Here is a 23,930-nt window from a genome sequence, read left to right as displayed (position 1 = left end):
CTCTGTCATGCTGATTGAGTTAGAATAACAGACTGGAAGCTTTAAAAGGAGGATGGTGCTTGAAATCATTGTTCTTCCTCTGTTAACCATGGTTACCTGCAAGGAAACATGTGCCGTCATCATTGCTTTGCACAAAAAGGGCTTCACAGGCAAGGATATTGCTGCTAGTAAGATTCCACCTAAATCAACCATTTATCGAATTATCAAGGACTTAAAGGAGAGAGGTTCAATTGTTGTGAAGAAGGCTTCAGGGCGCCCAAGAAAGTCCAGCAGCGCCAGGACCGTCTCCTAAAGTTGATTCAGCTGCGGGATCGGGGCACCACCAGTGCAGAGCTTGCTCAGGAATGGCAGCAGGCAGGTGTGAGTGCATCTGCACGCACAGTGAGGCGAAGACTTTTGGAGGATGGCCTGGTGTCAAGAAGGGCAGCGGGAAGCCACTTCTCTCCAGGAAAAACATCAGGGACAGACTGATATTCTGCAAAAGGTACAGGGATTGGACTGCTGAGGACTGGGGTAAAGTCATTTTCTCTGATGATCCCCTTTCCGATTGTTTGGGGCATCCGGAAAAAATCTTGTCCGGAGAAGACAAGGTGAGCGCTACCATCAGTCCTGTGTCATGCCAACAGTAAAGCATCCTGAGACCATTCATGTGTGGGTTGCTTCTCAGCCAAGGGAGTGGGCTCACTCACAATTTTGCCTAAGAACACAGCCATGAATAAAAAATGGTACCAACACATCCTCCGAGAGCAATTTCTCCCAACCATCCAAGAACAGTTTGGTGATGAACAATGCCTTTTCCAGCATGATGGAGCACCTTGCCATAAGGCAAAAGTGATAACTAAGTGGCTCGGGGAACAAAACATCGACATTTTGGGTCCATGGCCAGGAAACTCCCCAGACCTTAATTCCATTGAGAACTTGTGGTCAATCCTCAAGAGGCGCATGGACAAACAAAAACCCACAAATTCTGACAAACACCAAGCATTGATTATGCAAGAATGGGCTGCCATAAGTCAGGATGTGCCCCAGAAGTTAATTGACAGCATGCCAGGGCAGATTGCAGAGGTCTTGAAAAAGAAGGGTCAACACTGCAAATATTGACTCTTTGCATAAACTTCATGTAATTGTCAATAAAAGCCTTTGACACTTATGGAATGCTTGTAATTACACTTCAGTATACCATAGTAACATCTGACAAAAATATCTAAAAACACTGAAGCAGCAAACTTTGTTAAGACCAATACTTGTGTCATTCTCAAAACTTTTGACCATGACTGTTTACGCATGGTTTTATCAAGACTTCCTGCCCAATTAAGATTAATATTTTTTAGGACTGATTAAGGTGTAGCATATTGAAAACTAAGTACATGTTTATTTCCTTTCTTCCAGGACTGATGGAATGTCCACCACCAAGTTTTCTGATGAGTTTACCATTGATTCTGTTTCTCTCCCTTTGAAAGGCTTCCTGAGGCAGGTGCCTTAGGAGAGCAGTTATTGAGACTGTGTCCTATACAGTATAAAGGTATCCGGATCTGGCTGTTAAGGGAATTCCCAAATTAAATAAGGCCTGGCCATTTTGTTTGTTTTTACCCTACGTTTTACCACACACACCAGCACCCACACACAACCCACCTGTTATGAATATTTGTTAGTGGTGTTAATATCGTGTTTGATTTATTGTGTGGGATCTTTTTATTTTGGTTTTAGTGGGGTTTTCACGGGTTAGAAAGGATGCACCTTAAAAGGCACACAAATTACATTTTCTGAAGTTTTGATTGTCAGAGTTTTGATTGCACACATGTAAATTATCCTGATAAGAAATGTACTAAAAAACCCAATGTAAACCTGGTACACAAAATGTTTGAAATATCTTTAAATAATGAGTATGAGGTACAGGGAAAGAAACACTCACTTAATGGGGTGGAATGACCCTCTGACCTCTGTTTTGACATTCTGGTGAGGCCTGATCACCCTCACTAGAAAGGCTAGAGACATTGGGTGAGATTGAAATGCAATATGTAAACACTGATAATTGTGAAGAAGTTTATAATTTATCAACAGGCCTACAGTGGGGAAAAAAAGTATTTAGTCAACCACCAATTGTGCATGTTCTCCCACTTAAAAAGATGACAGAGGCCTGTAATTTTCATCATAGGTACACGTCAACTATGACAGACAAATTGAGGAAAAAAAATCCAGAATATCACATTGTAGGATTTTTAATGAATTTATTTGCAAATTATGGTGGAAAATAAGTATTTGGTCACCTACAAACAAGCAAGATTTCTGGCTCTCACAGACCTGTAACTTCTTCTTTAAGAGGCTCCTCTGTCCTCCACTCGTTACCTGTATTAATGGCACCTGTTTGAACTTGTTATCAGTATAAAAGACACCTGTCCACAACCTCAAACAGTCACACTCCAAACTCCACTATGGCCAAGACCAAAGAGCTGTCAAAGGACACCAGAAACAACATTGTAGACCTGCACCAGGTTGGGAAGACTGAATCTGCAATAGGTAAGCAGCTTGGTTTGAAGAAATCAACTGTGGGAGCAATTATTAGGAAATGGAAGACATACAAGACCACTGATAATCTCCCTCGATCTGGGGCTCCACGCAAGATCTCACCCCGTGGGGTCAAAATGATCACAAGAATGGTGAGCAAAAATCCCAGAACCACACGGGGGGACCTAGTGAATGACCTGCAGAGAGCTGGGACCAAAGTAACAAAGCCTACCATCAGTAACACACTACGCCGCCAGGGACTCAAATCCTGCAGTTCCAGACGTGTCCCCCTGCTTCAGCCAGTACATGTCCAGGCCCGTCTGAAGTTTGATAGAGTGCATTTGGATGATCCAGAAGAGGATTGGGAGAATGTCATATGGTCAGATGAAACCAAAATATAACTTTTTGGTAAAAACTCAACTCGTCGTGTTTGGAGGACAAAGAATGCTGAGTTGCATCCAAAGAACACCATACCTACTGTGAAGCATGGGGGTGGAAACATCATGCTTTGGGGCTGTTTTTCTGCAAAGGGACCAGGACGACTGATCCGTGTAAAGGAAAGAATGAATGGGGCCATGTATCATGAGATTTTGAGTGAAAACCTCCTTCCATCAGCAAGGGCATTGAAGATGAAACGTGGCTGGGTCTTTCAGCATGACAATGATCCCAAACACACCGCCCGGGCAACGAAGGAGTGGCTTCGTAAGAAGCATTTCAAGGTCCTGGAGTGGCCTAGCCAGTCTCCAGATCTCAACCCCATAGAACATCTTTGGAGGGAGTTGAAAGTCTGTGTTGCCCAGCGACAGCCCCAAAACATCACTGCTCTAGAGGAGATCTGCATGGAGGAATGGGCCGAAATACCAGCAACAGTGTGTGAAAACCTTGTGAAGACTTACAGAAAACGTTTGACCTGTGTCATTGCCAACAAAGGGTATATAACAAAGTATTGAGAAACTTTTGTTATTGACCAAATACTTATTTTCCACCATAATTTGCAAATAAATTCATTAAAAATCCTACAATGTGATTTTCTGGATATTTTTTTCTCATTTTGTCTGTCATAGTTGACGTGTACCTATGATGAAAATTACAGGCCTCTCTCATCTTTTTAAGTGGGAGAACTTGCACAATTGGTGGCTGACTAAATACTTTTTTTCCCCACTGTATGTAATAACACCAGAGTCTAATAACTTGTCATATTATTACTGTAGCAGTCCTACTGCTCTACACCCCACTGAGATACTAGACAATCTCACCTGGAGGCCGTCTAGGTCGCTGGCCTTGTTCAAGTAATTCAGGGAGGAAGTTCTCTTCATGCTGTTGGAACAAAAACATTTTAAGGACACGAGGCAGCATGTGAGATGAGCAGGAGCCTGCTAGTATTTTCAGCATCAAATTATGATCAATCTAGCATTGGCTGATGTTGTGATGTCAATGTGCACAGTATGTCTCTGCTTTAGCCAAGCAGTGTCTTGACACTTCTGTTTTTTGCATAGATTTCATTTCACGAGTCCTGTTCATTAGACACCAAAAGGAAGAAAACGGACCGAAACGGAGTCGATAAGACATTGTCGTTTTTTTCCCCTAGCTAAATGTTTTCTGTTGTGTGCACTAATGAACACCACCCAGTTCTTGATCCAATTCATACGGTGAATTCGGAAAGTATTCAGACCCCTTGACTTTTTCCACATTGTTACGTTACAACCATATTCTAAAATGGATTAAATTGTTCATCAATCTACACACAATACCCAATAATGGTTAAGTAAAAACGTTTTTTTTTTTTTTTTTATGTATAAAAATAAATTAACTGAAATATCACATTTACATAAGTATTCAGACCTTTCACTAAGTACTTTGTTGAAGCACGTTTGGCAGCGATTACAGCCTAGAGTCTTCTTGGGTATGACGCTACAAGCTTGGCACACCTGTATTTGGGGAGTTTCTCCCATTCTTCTCTGCAGATCCTCTCAAGCTCTGGCAGGTTGGATGGGGAGTGTTGCAGCACAGCTATTTTCAGGTCTCTCCAGAGATTTTAGATCGGATTCAAGTCCGGGCTCTGGCTGGGCCACTCAAGGACATTCAGAGACTTGTCCCGAAGCCACTCCTGTGTTGTCTTGGCTGTGTGCTTAGGGTTGTTGTCCTGCTGGAGGGTTCGCCCCAGTCAGAGGTCCTGAGCGCCTTGGAGCAGGTTTTCATCAAGGATCTCTCTGTACTTCGCCGCTGAAAAACATCCCCACAGCATGATGCTGCCACCACCATGCTTCACCGTAGGGATGGTGCCAGGTTTCCTCCAGACGTGACGCTTGGCATTCAGGCCAAAGAGTTCAATTTTGGTTTCATCAGACCAGAGAATCTTGTTGCTCATGGTCAGAGTCCTTTAGGTGCCTTTTGGCAAACTCCAAGCAGGCTGTCATGTGCCTTTTACTGAGGAGTGGCTTCCGTCTGGCCACTCTAGCATAAAGGCCTGATTGGTGGAGTGCTGCAGAGATGGTTGTCCTTCTGGAAGGTTCCCCCATCTCCACAGAGGAACTCTGAAACTCTGTCAGTGACCATCGGGTTCTTGGTCACCTCCCTGACCAAGACCCTTCTCCCCCGATTGCTACGTTTGGCCGGGCAGCCAGCACTAGGAAGAGTCTTGGTGGATCCAAACGTCTTCCAATGATGGAGGCCACTGTGTTATTGGGGACTTTCAATGCTGCAGACACAGGTGGACTCCAATCAAGTTGTAGACACATCTCAAGGATGATCAATGGAAACAGGATGGACCTGAGCTCAATTTCGAGTCTCATAGCAAATGGTCTGAATACTTATGTATACAAGGTATTTTATTTTTTATTTTTTTATGAATTTTCTAAAAATTATACAAACCTGTTTTCGCTTTGTCATTATGGGGTATTGTGTGTAGATTCATGAGGAAAATGTTTTATTTAATCCATTTTAGAATACGTTTTTAATTTAACAAAATGTGGAAAAAGTAAAGGGGTCTGAATACTTCCCGAATGCACTGTAGGTCAGTGATTCTGTAGTTCTTACCTGGTGCTGGTTCTAGCTGGTTCTGGAGGTCCATTGTCCTGTAGTGTCTTCACTAGTAGCTCGCTGCTCCTGCGCAGGACGTCCCTCAGTTTACTCAGGGAACCACTGCGCTGTAGCGCCCCACTGCCATCCTGCAGATACACCCACACATCAGTGACCATGTGGTCCTCTGGGGACCATGTGGTCCCCATGTGGTCCTCTGTAGCTCAATTGGTAGAGCATGGCGCTTGTAACGCCAGGGTAGTGTGTTCGATCCCCGGGACCACCCATACGTAAAAATGTATGCGCACATGACTGTAAGTCGCTTTGGATAAAAGCGTCTGCTAAATGGCATATTATTATTATTATTATTATTATTATTATATACACACCCTATACACGTATCCAAATTACAGAAATCAGACCAATCGATCAGTAGATCTGCAGACAACCACAGATCAGTGAGCTAGCAGGCACTTTCCCAATAAATATGTAATAAATATATGCTATTTAGCAGATGCTTTTATCCAAAGCGACTTAGTCATGCATGCATACATTTTACGTATGGGTGGTCCTGGGAATCGAAACCCACTCCCCTGGCGTTACAAGAAAAAGCTATTAAGTTTTATTGTGCCCTCTGCTGGACACTTGGATATACTGCCATCTCTATTTAGAACATTATGCAAAAACAAATACTTTTTGAGTGTGGATGGCCATATCAAATCAAATGTATTTATGAAGCTTTTTTTTACATCAGCAGATGTCACAAAGTGCTTATACAGAAACCTAGCATAAAACCCAAACGGCAAGCAATGCAGATGTAGAAGCACTGTGGCTAGGAAAAACTCCCTAAAAAGGGAGAGACCTAGAGAGGAACCAGGCTCTGAGGGGTGGCCAGTCCTCTTTTGGCTGTGCAAGGTGGAGATTATAAGAATACATGGCCACTTTAAGTGAGTTGGGTACACATTTTGACACCATCGATCACCACATTCTTTTGGAGAGATTGGACACCCTAATTGGTCTACACGGACAAGTTCTTGCCTGGTTTAGATCTTATCTGTCGGTCCAAAAATGATGCAGAAAAGCGAATCCATGCTTTTGTCACTTCTATATTTGACTATTGCAATGCTCTACTCTCCGGATAAAGCACTAAATACATTTCAGTTAGTGCTACATTAAAAAAAATATTACTCCAGTGCTAGCCTCTGTTAAGGATAGGGCTGATTTCAAGGTTTTACTGCTAACCTACAAAGCATTACATGGACTTGCTCCTACCTATCTCTCCGATGTGGTCCTGCCGTACATACCTACACGTACGCTACAATCACAAGACGCAGGCCTCCTTATTGTCCCTAGAATTTCTAAGAAAACAGCTAGAGGCAGGGCTTTCTCTATAGAGCGCCATTTTTATGGAATATCCATGTGAGAGACGTAGACTCTGTCTCCACCTTTTAAGTCTTTACTGAAGACTTATCTCTTCAGTAGGTCCTATGATTGAGTTTAGTCTGTCTCAGGGGTGCGAAAGTGAACGGCAAGACACTAGTGACAAACTGCCCTTGCTGTCTCTGCCTGGCTGGCTCCCCTCTCTCAAATGGGATTCTCTGCCTCTGACCCTATTACGGGGGCTGAGTCACTGGCTTACTAGTGCGCTTCCATGCCGTCCCTTGGAGGGGTGCGTCACGTCGTGCCAGGCTTTTTTCACTATACTCGACTTGAGTGGGTTGAGTCACTGATGTGATCTTCCTGTCCGGTCTTGCGCCCCCTCGGGCTCATGCGGTGGAGGAGATATTTGTGGGCTATACTCAGCCTTGTCTCAGGGTAGTAAGTTGGTGATATCCCTCAAGTGGTGTGGGGGCTGTACTTTGGCAAAGTGGGTGGGGTTATATCCTATATCTGGTTGGCCCTGTCCGGAGGTATTGTCGGACAGGGCCACTGTGTCCCCAGACCCCCGTCTCAGCCTCTAGTTTCGATGCTGCAATAGTCCATGTGCCAGGGGGCTAGGGTCAGTCTGTCCTATCTGGTGAAATTCTCCTGTCTTATCTGGTGTCCTGTGTGAACTTAAGTATGCTCCCTCTAATTCTCCCATCACGCTCTCTCGCTCTCTCTACCGCACCTGCTGTCTCAACCTCTGCTATGAAAAGCCAACTGACATTTACTCCTAAGGTGCTGACCTGTTGCACCCTCTATAACCAGTGATTATTAGTTGACCTTGCTGGTCATCTATGAACGTTTGCACAGCTTGAAGAACGATCTGGCCTTAATGGCCATGTACTGTTACAATCTCCACCTGGCACAGCCAGAAGAGGACTGGCCACCCCTCAGAGCCTGGTTCCTCCCTATGTTTCTCCCTTTCTAGGGAGTTTTTCCTAGCCACAGTGCTTCTACATCTGCATTGCTTGCCGTTTGGGGTTTTAGGCTGGGTTTCTGTATAAGCAATTTGTGACATCTGCTTTTAAATACATTTGATTTGATGTGGCCATCCACACTCAAAAAGTATATGTTTCTGCATAATGTTCTAAATAGAGATGGCAGTATTTCAATGTGGCCAGGAGAGGGCACAATAAAACTTCATAGCTATTCTTTTACACCACAACTTGCAGGTGAGGAAGCTTTTCATGATCTGGAAGAGGTGCAGAGAGAAATGACACACTTCACAAATGAAAAACTTTATTTGAGAATACCAACAAGTGTTGATGCAACAATCATCACAATGCAAGAAGAAATTGTAAATATTATGCAGTCCTACATTCTAAGATGCATAGAGTTTGCCATGAAGTTTACTTCTGCCCTAGGAAACGGAAGTACACACAATATAATATAAATTACAGACAGGTAAAATAAATAACCAGCATTACAATATAACAACAATATTGTCAGAATTACGTGATGAACATTGTCGTTTCTCTCCCTCTTTTTCAGTGTTGCTTGTATTCTTAACAGTATGCTTCATGGTTAGGAATGGCAAATCAATGCAAAGGACATTACAAACGCTTATGTGATGAGCGCAATTATCATATCCATAAATATCATTAATACGCTTAAGTATAATGTGGAAATGATTACATTTAGTTAGTTGAACACTTAAGAAATTGTCCTTGAGGGAGCACTAACTATGGGTTTTGTAGTCCAAAAAAAGGCCTAGTCAAAATGGACAATGTTCACCTGTAATTAACTGTCTGATGTATGGAAGGCAACATATTCCATTAAAGCGTTCACACATAAATACACACCAATACTATGATTAATATGTTTTCTCAAACAGCAACAATAATTTGTCCTATACAATCTCAACACCAGCATATAATTCAAAGGCTATATATTGCGGGCAATGAAGAGCCCATCAAGTCACTAACATACCCTTGGCCTCAGAGGTTTGAACATCTAATTTGAAGACAACAGATGTGGCGTTGCGTCGACAAGGCTGTTTTGATAACGTAAATGTTAGTTTTGTCTTGATGTTAAAGTAGCCTTTAACCATTTGATCATGTGTCACTATTCCCTTTTTAAACGTAACCTGTGCACGGTAAACAATAGGCCAACGCTATGCATCAAAGAAGGGAGAGCAGTCTAGCCAATAAGAACTCAAGCCATAGGGTAATTGTGAAGGTCGCAATGACAGTTTGCTTTTGTCAAAAGGGTACATTAAAGCCACTATATTATTCACAGGCTGAAAATACTGCAGTGTGTATTAATCCATCAAGACAAACATGCAGCGGTTACTGTATGATACTATAACACCACATACCGGTAGTATAGTAAGTTAGAATACCACTGCTTTCTTCAGCCGTCAATACACAGCAAGCATAATAAAAGTGATGTAAACAAGAAAAAAACGTACAAAATAAAAACGAAATAGGAAGAATATATATTTAAAAAAGGACAAGTTTGAATCCACAACATCCCCACGCTTGTGAACTCAAAAGTAATCGGAGTTAGCCTACCTTATGTAATATAACAAAGTCATTAGCATTTATTACAACACTTATTTAAAACTGCTCAGTTAATTGATCTCAGGCATATGGATACATTTCAAAATGATTCAATTAACTTTAAAGAAGCAAATAAAACTGACTTTTTCAATAAGAAGATACTACTACGGCTAATATACAGGCACCTAGTTTGTCAACTGCAGACTCCAAGAAATGTTGTATTTGATCACATACTATTTTCACATGCCAGCTGCTTACAGTCCTGGGAAAGTGTGTGTATGCGTGTGTATATGTGCTCTCGAAAGCAAAGCGACTCCAACACAAATACAGACTGAGGCCAATGCAAAGCAACAGTTAAATCCTGAAGGGAGACTTGAGATGCAGACAGTCAAACCTCAGCTATGTTGTGAAAGCAACGGGACAGGTGTCATGGTAACAGACTGGGGTTTTGGGCATATGTTAAAGGTGGCGGGAGCAGTTGCAGGTCACATGGACACAGATTCCCCATTGTCCAAAACCATTCTGGTATTTCTGCTTTTCTCTGTGTTCCCAACGGGACACAGTTTTTCCAAACTCAAACACTGACCCCTTCTATCATGTCATTATTAAATAAAGTAGAATACAGCTGAATATTACAGATGGATGTTAGAAGAAGGGAGAAAAGAGGAGAGAGTGTGATAGGCATGACATCGTGTTATGGGAATAGGAAGAGAAAATTTTGAAGAAGGAGCGAGACAGGATCAGTGAAAGAAAAGGATGAAAAGAGAGAGAGCGCAGGATCAGTGGGAAGAGAGAGAGAAAACCAAACATCCCAACGGTTGTCAGTAGAGGGACAGAGGTGACAACAAGGAGAAGTCTTGCCGAGGACACCAGGAATGGTAGAGGAACTTTTCATTTCATGGTAGGGGAGAAGAGGGAGAAGGATGGGGCAATAATCTTGATGTGGCTTATGCCTGATGGAAAGAGAAAGAAACACAAAGAAACACAAAAAACATTTGATTAAAAACTCTGTGGTGGGGCATCTTCTAACTAAACCCTTTATTTAATCTATGCAGGTTATCCTAACATTAAGAGATGTGCCCTCGGCCAAATCTGCACTGCAGTATGGACTACTCTTGATTTCAAATAGAATAGATCTTTATTTGCATGGTACAGTGCATTCAGAAAGTATTCAGACCCCTTGACTTTTTCCACATTTTGTTACCCATCAATCTACACACAATACCCCATAATGACAAAGCAAAAACAGGTTGTTAGAATCTTTTGCAAATGTATTACAAAAAAATATAAATATTACATTTACATAAGTATTCAGACCCTTTACTCAGTACTCTGTTGAAGCACCTTTGGCAGCGATTACAGCCTCGAGTCTTCTTGGGTATGACGCTACAAGATTGGCACACCTGTATTTGGGGAGTTTCTCCCATTCTTCTCTGCAGATCCTCTCAAGTACCGTCAGGTTGGATGGGGAGCATCGCTGCGCAGCTATTTTCAGGTCTCTCCAGAGATGTTCGATCGAGTTCAAGTCCGGGCTTTGGCTGGGCCACTCAAGGACATTCAGAGACTTGTCCCAAAGCCACTCCTGCGTTGTCTTGGCTGTGTGCTTGGGGACGTTGTGCTGTTGGAAGGTGAACCTTCGCCCCAGTCTGAGGTCCTGAGCACTCTGGAGCAGGTTTTCATCATGGATCTCTCTGTACTTTGCTCCGTTCATCTTTCTCTCGATCCTGACTAGTCTCCTTGTCCCTGCCTCTGAAAAACATCCCCACAGCATGATGCTGCCACCACCATACTTTACCGTAGGGATGGTGCCAGGTTTCCTCCAGACGTGACGCCTAGCATTCAGGCAAAGAGTTCAACCTTGGTTTCATCAGACCAGAGAATATTGTGTCTCATGATCAGAGTCCTTTATGTGCCTTTTGGCAAACTCCAAGCAGGCTGTCATGTGCCTTTTACTGAGGAGTGGCTTCCGTCAGGCCACTACCATAAAGGCCTGATTGGTGGAGTGCTGCAGAGATGGTTGTCCTTCTGGAAGGTTCTCCCACCTCCACAGAGGAACTCTGGAGCTCTGTCAGAGTGACCATCGGGTTCTTGGTCACCTCCCTAACCAAGGCCCTTCTCCCCCGATTGTTCAGTTTGGCCGGGCGGCCAGCTCTAGGAAGAGTCTTGGTGGTTCCAAACTTCTTCCATTTAAGAATGATGGAGGCCACTGTGTTCTTGGGGACCTTCAATGCTGCAATCAAGTTGTAGAAACATCAAGGATGATCAATGGAAACAGGATGAACCTGAGCTCAATTTCGAGTCTCATAGCAAAGGGTTTGAATACATATGTAAATAAGGTTTTTCTGATTTCAAAAATTTCTAAAAACCTGTTTTCGCTTTGTCATTATGGGGTAGTGTGTGTAGATTGAGGGAAAACAATTATTTAATCAATTTTAGAATAAGGCTGTAACATAACAAAATGTGAAAAAAGGGAAGGGGTCTGAATACTTTCCGAATGCACTGTATATGTTTGAATAGAAAGGAAGCATGCATGCTTATGTTGAGACTTACTATGTGGCTCTGCCTTCCTGTTGAAGCTCAAAGATAATGTGTAAGCCTATGCGTTTATCGATTTACCATTGCAGCTTCACCATAAAAGAGGAAATGAATGACTAGCCATTGAATAAATTAAAAGTAGCCTTTCCTAACACATCAAATTCATCCATCGACCTAAATAGCCTGCAGCACCACGGCTATTTTGTTTGATGAATAAACAGTGACCCATTTTTGGATGGTGCTACAGCCTCCCTCCACCTCCAGTGCTGGTTAGTGCTGTTACTATTGTGTCTGGGTGCAGTCAGTCACTGTGACTCAGCTGTTTGCTGTACTGTGTATGTGGGCTCTGCTGGGCAGGCAGGCAGGCAGGCAGGGGTGAACCTGGCACACAGAGCCCAGCCAGTGACTGTGCACTGCAGACCGGAGGACATCTGCAAGCATCAGCACTGCAGCAGCACAGTCATAGAACTAACAATAAGGGGAGGCTTGGCAGAGAGAGGTGTCTGTACTGACTGATGATCTATGGATATAATACCTGAAAATGTATCCATCCCTCCATACAAATGTTATACTGCAGTGAAGAAACTTGCCGGGGCACAAGAGAGTAATATGTATTTAACAGTATGAAATATTAGGCTTGATCATATCAATGCAGGCTAACTAATTGTTATGAACATATCTTAAAAACCTGTAATGAATAAACATTTTGGTTTTAGGTACGTTAGAATAACATATGGTAGTCTATAAGAGATAACAGCGCACATTCTAACCCCACCCCAATACTACATTATAATAGATTAGTTATATTAGCTTGGATACTCTGGTCTGTTTTCTGACCATAACAACCCGCCCCAACCCCCAAGCTTTGGTCCAACCTTAGTAGAATGGCGGAATCAAAAGGAAGAGTAAAATCCACTGAATGAAGGAAAGGAACATTTGATTGACAGGCTGATTGGTTGCCATGGCAAGGATAATCATCAATAGGGTAGGTTAGTAGTGGCACAAACAGAAGGAAAAGGATGACATCCATAGACGATGCATTAGATTAGCTAACGCAAAAAGGAACCTACATTACAAGCACAGCACATACGCACATTCAATAATGCATTTTTCACAGGCACACAGAGACAAGTTCTACATAACCACAGTATACGACCACAACTGCTTCCATGCAACACAGCCAAAAACCACTACCATCCGTGTACCGCTCTATCACTTCAACACAGTGAGAAAGTAATGCATGAAATATTGGGTCCCACTTTATTTGAAGTGCATCATAAAGGCTTCATAAGCACTACATAGATGCTTCACAAATAATCTATAAACGTATATCATGCTCTATAAAGATTCACAATGTGGCCTAACTGTGTGACATAACCATCAATTTATTTGTTCACATTTATTAAATATTTTATAGAGCATGAAATACGGTTATAGATGATTTGTGACCCATTTATGCAGTGCTTATGAAGCCTATATGAATGTTTTATGAAGCCTTCATAAGATGCACTTCAAATAAAGCAGGACAAATATTGATTCTCTATTATTTTTTAATTGCAATAGATGGATGTACAGAGAAACATTTTCTTCCAATTTTCCCCCTTGCCATAATATTATTTTAACTGCCATGGCCATCACTAGGATGATAAAGGTGGATCCTTTGTTTGAAATAACTTCCCGAGGCAGCTCTATTCATCGTCGGAGAAGAGGAAAAGTGGGGCCCTAGTCAGACTCAGGCATACCATCCACCGCTTCCGAGTATACTACTCACTAACGTTCAGTCCCTGGACAATAAAGTAGACGAGCTCAGGGCAAGGATCGCCTTCCAGAGAGACATCAGGGACTGTAACATACTCTGTTTTACAGAATCATGGCTCTCTCCAGATATATTGTCCCCATCCATTCAGCCAGTTCAGTTCTCCATCCATTGCACTGACAGGAAGAAAGAACTCCCTTGGAAAAAGAAAGGCGGAGGGGTTGTTTCATGATTAACAAATCATGGTGTGATTGTGGTAATGTACAGGAACTCCAGTCCTTTTGTTCTCCCGATCTGGAATACCTCACCATCAAATGCCGACCGCATTACCTCCCAAGATAATTTTCTTCGGCCATCGTCAATGCTGTGTATATTCCCCTCCAAGCAGTCACTGCAACGGCTCTCAAGGAACTACACTGGAATATGTACGAACTGTGAACCACATATCCTGAGGCCGCATTTATTGTAGCTGGGTCCTTTATTAAAGGCCATTTTTATTAACATGTATTTATTCAGGGTAGCCCAATTGAGACCAGGGTATCATTCACAATGGTGCCCTGAGTACAAACATTTTCTCAAAAACAAGAAGAAAAATGTACATTACAAATAAAACAAGAATACAAGGCACAACCTCAACATCACAATTTCAACAAATAAACCACTACATTCAATCAATCCTCAATGAATTCATTCAACACCAGAGTCCTAAACTGCCCTAGCGGCACCAGGGAATCAAGATGAAAGGAGTTTTGTAGGTTATTCCAACAATGGGGGCACTAAAACTAAAGGAGGATTTACCTAAATTGGTCGAGACCAGAAGGACCTCAAGAGTTAACCAATCCTGCGAGCGGGTTTGGTAGCTCATTCTTTTATACATTAGAAACAAAGTTGTAAACAAAAAGGGAATAATGAAGTGATCTACGGGACTTTAATGAGGACCAGCCAACCTTTTGATACAGGATGCAGTGGTGAGTATTAAAACGGTTACCTGTGAAAAAGTGAAAGGTGCTATGGTAGACTGCATCCAAAGGTTTAAGAGTAATGGCTGCTGCAATCTGGCAAATGGTGTCACCATAGTCAAGAACTGGCAGGAAAGTTGACTGTACATTCTGCTTCCTGCTACTTAGGGAGAGGCAAGATCTAGTTCTAAAAAAGAAGCCAACTTTAAATCTGAACTTTGACTGCTCGTGAATTGTATTAATTAATTAATTAATTACTCTGCCATTTTTTTAAGTCATGCCCCCCTCCATCCTTGACTTTTCCTAAATAAGTCTATAACACACTGTCCATATTAGAATCTTAATATCACAAACAGAACTGGAGTTATAACCAGTTTTAGGATGGCATGTCATTTTTTTTAAAGGGTTTTCCCCCGTTGCCCCTCCTTTTCCCAACAGTAGGGACTGCTCCGCTCCTTCTTCCGGTTATAATCACCCCGAAAATTACCTCGAAGCTGAACTGAAACTATACTGAAACTAATTTCACATATACACTACCGTTCAAAAGTTTGGGGTAACTTAGAAATGTTTTTCATTAAAGTAACATAAAATTGATCAGAAATACAGCGGAAACATTGTTAATGTTGTAAATGGCTATTGTAGCTGGAAACGGCTAATTTTTAATGGAATATCTACATAGGCGTACAGAGGCCCATTATCAGCAACCATCAGTCCTGTGTTCCAATGGCATGTTGTGTTTGCTAATCCAAGTTTATCATTTTAAAAAGGTTAATTGATCATTTGAAAACCCCTTTGCAATTATGTTAGCACAGCTGAAAACGTTTGTGCTGATTAAAGAAGCAATAAAACTGGCCTTCTTGAGACTAGTTGAGTATCTGGAGCATTAGCAATTGTGGGTTCGATTACAGGCTCAAAATGTCCAGAAACAAATAACTTTCTTCTGAAATGCATCAGTCTATTCTTGTTCTGAGAAATTAAGGCTATTCCATGTGAGAAATTGCCAAGAAACTGAAGATCTCGTACAATGCTGTGTACTACTCCCTTCACAGAACAGCACAAACTGGCTCTTACCAGAATAGAAAGAGGAGTGGGAGGCCTCGGTGCACAACTGAGCAGGACAAATACATTAGAGTGTCTAGTTTGAGAAACAGACGCCTCACAGGTCCTCAACTGGCAGCTTCATTAAATAGTACCCTCAAAACACCAGTCTATACGTCAACAGTGAAGAGGCGACTCCGGGATGCTGACCTTCTAGGCAGAGTAGCAAAGAAAAATACATATCTCAGACTGGCCAATAAAAAGAAAATATTAAGATGGGCAAAAGACACAGACACTGGACAGAGGATAATTGGAGAAAAAAAGTGTTATGGACGGACAAATCGAAGTTTGAGGTGTTCGGATCACAAAGAAGAACATTTGTGAAACGCAGACCAAATGAAAAGAAGCTGGAGAAGTGCTTGATGCCATCTGTCAAGCATGGTGGAGGCAATGTGATGGTCTGGGGGTGCTTTGGTGGTGGTAAAGTGGGAGATTTGTACAGGGTAAAAGGGATCTTGAAGAAGGAAGGCTATCACTCCATTTTGCAACGCCATGCCATACCCTGTGGACGGCGCTTGATTGGAGCCATCATAGACGATTCAACAAATACACACTGTACTCTATTTTTAAATATCAACTCCAGATCAGAAAAGGATTATAAGAACATATGCAGAAAAGAACCGCAAGGATATGAGGACACATGAATCAGCCACAGCACAGCAGGTGGTTAATGGGTAATGTAGTGCATTTCAAACCAACTAAACACACACACAAACACACACAAATGTTTAACATGGCAGGCCCGTGTTAAAAGGTGAGCCTCGCAGGCTAGCAGTGGTGGAACATGCGTGTTTGAAGTGGGAGGGGGGTAGTGAAAGCTAGCTGGGTGCGTTAGTGAGAGGAGGCACAGACTCACAAACTGGGTCTCTCTTGGCAGTATCAGTAGGGTGCGTCCCAAATATCACCTTATTTCCCTATATAGTGCACTACTTTTGACCAGGGCCCATACGGTCACACAGTGCCGATTTAGGACGCAGCCTAGCAGTTAACTCTAATAGTTCCTATCAGCAAAATCCCTTCTCACTATCCCTCACTATTTTAGTCATTGCCATCGGCAGCCCTCCCACTGCAGCAGATCTGTAGCCTGACTAGCCTGGGCTGTAAATGCCCATCAAGTGCAGTAAGTGAAACTCTCCTTCCCATAAGGCTCGTAGAGGAGAGAAGGGGATTAAAACTCACGCCAGCATTACCAGTCCAGATGTCCTAACGGGGACAAGCAGCCAGTGTCTGACTGAGGGACATTTCACTGCTAAAATGAGAAATTATAATATACAAGCACCACATAAAAGTTTTAACACATACAAAGCCAGTATTTAAATGAACAGGAGTTACACAACAGGGTATGCCAAGACACTCAATCAGCTTTTTGCCTTTTCAAAAAGTATTTCCAGGTGACACTTTAGTGACGACAGGGCACTAATACATAGAGCTGGTGGACTGATACAGTATAGATACCTGGAATCCAATTTCTTATAGATGCATCTCCAGATCCAGGAGTGAACAGCCTTAATTTCCTTGCACACATACTTTAGTACTGATGACTGTGTTAGCATCCCAATTTTTCATGCATCACCCGAAATGTGCACTTCGGGTGTGAGTACCCCACCTCTCATGGATTTAACAATGGTGACAACTCCCTCCAGCTAATGCTTTCACAACAATCCTTTGAAATCCATGTACAGGTTTGCAAGTACCCACTTCGGAAAAAGTGTGGAGAATTGGTACACAACCACTGTGTGCACAGTGTTTAGGATTAGGGCTGCGGGTGTACTACTGTACCAGACCATTAGCTCAGCAGTGTACTCTGTATGACTGCTCTATCCATCACTAAGGCCACTGGAGTTTAGGGGACTGAATAAGTTGTGGATTTGTACTCACCCCGTTCCACTCTACGCCCATACTCACTTCCTCGCCGGTCTCGGAGCCGCTCTCGTACTTGACGCTGGACAGGCTGTCCCTGCTCCTCCGCCTCTCCCTGTCCCCCTCGCCATCATTTAAGATCTCCACCACACGCATCTGGTGGATGGGGTCTATGCCCTGGGGGAGGGATGAGTGCACACATGCACACAAACACGCGCAAGCAGACAGACACAAACAAGCACAAGCACACACACACACACCCTTTAAAGACAACTAACCTTGAAGATGTCACGAGCTAGTGCATTCTAGTGCCGTATTCCCAACTGTTAAGGTCGTTGTCATGTTGACCATAGGAGTTGGCAAGGCAGCAAAACATATCTGAAGTCAGGCTATATTCTAGTACAGTGGTATTCAAACCTTTTCAGCAAGGACCCCTTTTTTTCCACAACACATTCTTGCAACCCCACCCCAAATCTAAATTAGTTTGTCTATTTTTACAACAACAAGTAACCTTCAATTCATTGCATTTCTTAACAAAATAAATAATAATAATAATAATAATAATCTGTCCTCAAGTTTTTGTCACAACCCCGACTTTGAATACCATTGTTATAGTACATAGGGGCTGTGGAATTACAATTGGCAATAGGAGCCACCACAGAGACATGGACACTACAATGACAGTTACATGGGAGTGATGTTAGAAGGGAGACTCTAGTGAGACTACCTGTTAGAATTAAAACACTTACCGTGTTGCTCTGCATCCAAAGCAAGGTAGAGAAAGGAAAACATTGCATGAGATTCATTGTCCTAACCAAAAGTTAGACGAACAAATATCATACCCCCAAGACATGCTAATCTCTCACCATTACAATACCAGGGGAGGTTAGCATTTTGGGGGGAGATTGATATTTATGCCTCTAACTTTCTCACTCATCATTATCCACGATTCATTCAGGATTATCCGTAATGATGGTAGCATCCACATTAATGTAGAAGTGTTTAGAAACATATTATATTCTTATTTACAACAAAAGTGACTCCAATACATCATTTACCATTCATTTCTATTGGGAACAAAATAATCTCAAACAAAACCAAAACAAACAGCAAATGCATCCAACAAATTTGTAGTCACAAGCTTGATGTAGTCATTGCGTATGGGACCAATGAATATGAATGTGTGACCAAATACTTAACCTTTTACTACTTTAATAGACATAAGTGAATTTGTACCATTTTTACATTTACATTTTAGTCATTTAGCAGACGCTCTTATCCAGAGTGAGTGCATAGATTTTTATTTTTTATACTGGAATCGAACCCACAACCCTGGCGTTGCAAATGCCATGCTCTACCAACTGAGCTACATCCCTACACTTTTGGTCCCCTACAATGGGGGGACTATGTACAAAAAATGCTGTTATTTCAAAACGGTTCACCCAATATGGATGAAAACACACTCAAACTAAAGCTGACAGTCTAAACTCCATAGTTATTGTATCATTTCAAATCCAAAGTGCTGGAGTACAGAGCCAAAACAACAACAAAATTCACTGTCCCAATACTTTTGGAGCTCACTGTATGTACCTGCTTGCGGGACCTCATGGCACACTCCTCCAGGGTCTCTGCGGCCTCCAGCTTGCCCTGTCGGCGGTACAGAGCCCCCAGGTTTCTCAGAGTTGTGTTCACTGTAGGGCTGCAGGTAGACAGACACAGCAATGGTCACTCATACTGATAAAGGCAGATGACCATGTTCAAGATGACCAGTTCAACGACATATTTTATATTATTTGCAGTATGTGTGTGTGTGTGTGTGTGTGTGTGTGTGTGTTCTCACTTTTTGAAGATTATACATAGACATTGTTTGGGATTATAGCAAAACTTCTTCCCATTATGATAGTTTTGCTGCAAGGACTCATTTGGATAATACTTCAGGGTAAAATATTTTGATAGAACTTAATGAATCTCTTAATAGCTCCATGCCAAATTGACACCATTAAATTGGCCTAATATCCTGAAGCTGTTGAAATACACAATCTTAGTGTCACAATGTCAATTTGAATAGGGGCCAAACTACTGACTGACTAATGCTTTGTCTCAGCTACGTCAGCACAACTCGTGGCTCACCTGTTGACTTTGCAGGCCCTATACCAGCCTCCGCACTCGCCGTACGGGGTGTTGTCTCTGTGCTTGCCCTGGAAGTAATTAAAGAGAGAAGGAGAGACGTTGAGTGGGAGTGGTAAAATGTGAGAGTGGAACTTCAGACAGGAACTACTACATTCCTGCTGGTATACAGATGTGTTATAGAGCTCCACCTAGTATGGCCTTAAGTACACGTGAGAACACAGGTAAATACACACAACCCACCTTGCTCATCTCCTCCCTCTCTTCCGCGTGCATCCAGATGGGTTTGTTCTCAGCTGCAGAAAACGAGACAGAAGAGGTGTTCTGTACAAAGATCGGTCAGGCTGACCACAAACAGACATACAGTGCATTCGGAAAGTATTCAGACCCGTTGACTTCTTCCACATTTTTTACATTACAGCCTTATTCCAAAATTGATTTAAAAAATACTAATTCTCATCAATCTACTCACAATAATCCATAATGACAAAGTAAAAATAGGTTTTTATAAATGTTTGCATATTTATAAAATATAAAAAAACTGAAATATCACATTTACATAAGTATTCAGAACCTTTACTCAGTACTTTGTTGAAGCACCTTTGGCAGCGATTACAGCCTTGAGTCTGGGTATGCAGCCACAAACTTGGCACACCTGTATTTGTGGAGTTTCTCCCATTCTTCTCTGCAGATCCTCTCAAGCTCTGGCAGGTTGGATGGGGAGCGTAGCTGCACAGATATTTTCAGGTCTCTCCAGAGATGTTCCATCGGGTTCAAGTCCGGTCTCTGGCTGGGCCACTCAGACATTGAGAGACTTGTCCCGAAGCCACTCCTGCGTTGTCTTGGCTGTGTGCTTAGTGTCGTTGTCCTGTTGGAAGGTGAACCTTCGCCCCCAGTCTGAGATCCTGAGCGCTCTGGAGCAGGTTTTCATCAAGGATCGCTCTGTACTTTGCTCCGTATATATTTTACCCCTCAATCCTGACTAGTCTCCCAGTCCCTGCCTCTGAAAAACATCCCCACAGCATGATGCTGCCACCACCATGCTTCACCTTAGGGATGGTGCCAGGTTTCCTCCAGACGTGACACTTGGCATTCAAGCCAAAGAGTTCAATCTTGGTTTCATCAGACCAGAGAATCTTGTTACTCATGGTCTGAGAGTCCTTTAGGTGCCTTTTGGAAAACTCCAAGCGGGCTGTCATGTGCCTTTAACTGAGGAGTGGCTTCCATCTGGCCACTCTACCATAAAGGCCTGATTGGTGGAGTGCTGCAGAGATGGTTGTCCTTCTGGAAGGTTCTCCCATCTCCACAGAGGAACTCTGGAGCTCTGTCAGTGACCATCAGCTTCTTGGTCACCTCCCTGACCAAGGCCCTTCTCCCCCGATTGCTCATTTTGGCCGGGTGGCGAGCTAAGAACAGTCTTGGTGGTTCCAAACGTCTTCCATTTAAGAATGATGGAGGCCACTGTGTTCTTGGGGACCTTCAATGCTGCAGAAATGTTTTGGTACCCTTCCCTAGATCTGTGCCTAGACACAATCCTGTCTCGGATCTCTACGGACAATTATTTCGACGTCATAGCTTGGTTTTTGCTCTGTCATGCACTGTCAACTATGGGACCTTATATAGAAAGGTGTGTGCCTTTCCAAATCATGTCCAATGAATTCAATTTACTACAGGTGGACTCCAATCAAGTTGTAGAAGTGTCTCAAGGATGATCAATGGAAACAGGATGCACCTGAGCTCAATTTGAGTCTCATAGCAGAGGGTCTGAATACTTATGTAAATAAGGTATTTTGGTTTTTATTTGTAATACATTTGCTTACATTTCTAAAAACCTGTTTTCGCTTTGTCATTATGGGGTATTTTGTGTAGATTGATGACAAAATTATTTTATTCAATCAATTTTAGAATAAGGCTGTAACGTAACAAAATGTGGAAAAAGTCAAGGGGTCTGAATACTTTCCGAATGCCTTCAGAAAGTATTCACACCCCTTGACTTTTTCCACATTTTGTTGCGTTCCAGCCTGAATTTAAAATGGGTAAAATTGAGATTTTCTGTCACTGGCCTGCACACAATACCACATAAGCGGAATTTTGTTTTTAGAAACTTGAGTCAATAAGTATTCAACCCCTTTGATATGGCAAGCCTAAATACTTTTAGTAAAAATGTGCTTAACAAGTCACATAATAAGTTGCATGGACTCACTCTGTGTGCAATAATAGTGTTTAACATTATTTTTGAATGACTACCTCCTCTCTGTACCCCAACACATACAATTATCTGTAAGGTCCCTCAGTTGAGCAGTGAATTTCAAATCACTGATTCAACTACAAAAACCAGGGAGGTTTTCCAATGCCTCGCAAAGGGCACCTATTGGTAGATTTTAAAACAGTAACAGAGTTTAATGGCTGTGATAGGATAAAACTGAGGATGGATCAACAATATTGTAGTTACTCCACAATACTAACCTAACTGACAGTGAAAAGAAGGAAGCTTGTACAGAATACACATATTCCAAAACATGCATCTGGTTTGCAACAAGGCACTAAAGTAATACTGCAAAAAATGTGGCAAAGCAATTCACTTTTTGTCCTGAATACAAAGTTTTATGTTTGGGGCAAATCCAATACAACACATTACTGAGTACCATTCTCCATATTTTCAAGCATAGTGGTGGTTGCATCATATTATGGGTATGCTTGTAATCGTTAAGGACTAGGGAGTTTTTCAGGATAAAAAATAAACAGAATTGAGCTACGCACAGGCAGAATCCTAGAGGAAAACCTAGTTCAGTCTGTTTTCCACCAGACCCTGGGAGATGAATTTACCTTTCAGCATGACAATAACCTAAAACAAAAGGCCAAATCTACACTGGAGTTGCTTACCAAGAAGACCGTGAATGTTCCTGAGTGACAGTTTTGACTTAAATCTGCTTGATGGCAAAGTCAATGGCAAGACTTGAAAATGGTTGTCTAGCAATGATCAACAACCAATTTGACAGCGCTTGAAGGATTTTGAAAAGAATATTGGGCAAATATTGTACAATCCAGGTGTGCAGAAGCTCTTAGAAACTTACCCAGAAAGACTCACAGCTGTAATTGCTGCCAAAGGTGATTCTAACATGTATTGACTCAGGGGTGTGAAGACTTATGTAAGTGAGATGTGTATTTCATTTAAAATAATTTTGCAATCATTTCTAAGCATGTTTTCACTTTCACATTATGGGGTATTGTGTGTAGACGGGTGAGAAAAAAAACATATTTAATCAATTTTGAATTCAGGCTGTAACACAACTAAACGGGTATGAATACTTTCTGAATACTGTATATGCTCTGAGGACCGGGCAGTGCACCTCTCATTTCTATTCTTTAAAGTGTGTGATACATTATTCTTCAGACAGGTGGGATAAAAGTTTTCCTTTTAAGGTGTCATTGTTTCAAACCAATAGTTATTCTGATTAATTAATGATCAAGACTTGGGAATTTTCCTTTACAATTTCACAAGAAATTGACTGTTCTATTAATAACATTTCTCCTAGAGATAAAATGTGAACTGCTAAATACAGTTTCTCTTATTGAAACTGGACCAATTAAGTAAGGTATTTTACCCACATGCCAAGAGTTTAAGGATTAAGGTAGACTACAAATATGTGTTTGAGTTTTGAAACAGGATGGAGAAAGAAATGCAATGTACTGTGTGATTCAGTACTCTTAAATTGAGTGCTACTATGTTAATGATACTGTGTACATTTAAACACATTATCCCAAAAATACAAACTATGAATCCTGATGGGTTAAATGTGTATTCTTAAAACATTCATGCATTTCACACAAACCCATGCAGTATGATAATTGTGCATAATACAACACAAAAGCTCATCTGCCCCTTTAGAAATATTAAGCAAGAACAGTGTTTCAAATGATTGCGTTGAAAATGCTATGAATGCTACTCCCTAATGCCAGATCAACTGAGGAGAGATCAATTAACCTAAAAAAGGTATAAATCAATAAACGAATAAAACCCATAAACCCATGACAGCATCTTTGCCTTACCGCAATATAAAAATGCAGAGTGTTTAGTATGTGTTGAGACAGAGATCACAAATATACTTCATTTTAAGAATAAAAAGATAATATAACACACATCGT

At 41.8% G+C, this 23,930-nt stretch overlaps 1 protein-coding gene across 5 annotated transcripts in view; it reads right to left on the bottom strand.

The window, feature by feature from the left end:
* Positions 1 to 23,930, bottom strand: part of LOC311132717 (kinesin light chain 1-like) — a 73,622-nt gene that overhangs the window by 16,257 nt on the left and 33,435 nt on the right. Inside the window, exons 10-16 of one of the 5 annotated variants that reach the window (XR_014613530.1) lie at positions 20,028 to 20,080; positions 19,788 to 19,855; positions 19,248 to 19,356; positions 17,676 to 17,834; positions 5,542 to 5,672; positions 3,762 to 3,822; positions 1,913 to 1,985 (exon numbers count right to left, since the gene is read on the bottom strand). Coding sequence is in view for 4 of the 5 variants with exons in the window: in XM_084165996.1 (XP_084022122.1) it covers positions 1,977 to 1,985; positions 3,762 to 3,822; positions 5,542 to 5,672; positions 17,676 to 17,834; positions 19,248 to 19,356; positions 19,788 to 19,855; positions 20,028 to 20,080 (590 nt within the window). In the remaining variant the exon portion in view is untranslated. Of the gene's footprint in view, positions 1 to 1,816; positions 1,986 to 3,761; positions 3,823 to 5,541; positions 5,673 to 8,170; positions 10,403 to 17,675; positions 17,835 to 19,247; positions 19,357 to 19,787; positions 19,856 to 20,027; positions 20,081 to 23,930 lie in introns of those variants that run through there. The other 4 variants (XM_084165996.1, XM_084165995.1, XM_084165997.1 and 1 more) reach the window with 4 other exon arrangements.

Source organism: Coregonus lavaretus (genome assembly GCF_964263955.1).
Source record: "Coregonus lavaretus genome assembly, chromosome: 1".
Lineage (NCBI taxonomy): Eukaryota > Metazoa > Chordata > Actinopteri > Salmoniformes > Salmonidae > Coregonus > Coregonus lavaretus.
Note: the sequence above shows the minus strand (reverse complement) of the source record. Positions and strands in the feature narration are given on the sequence as shown.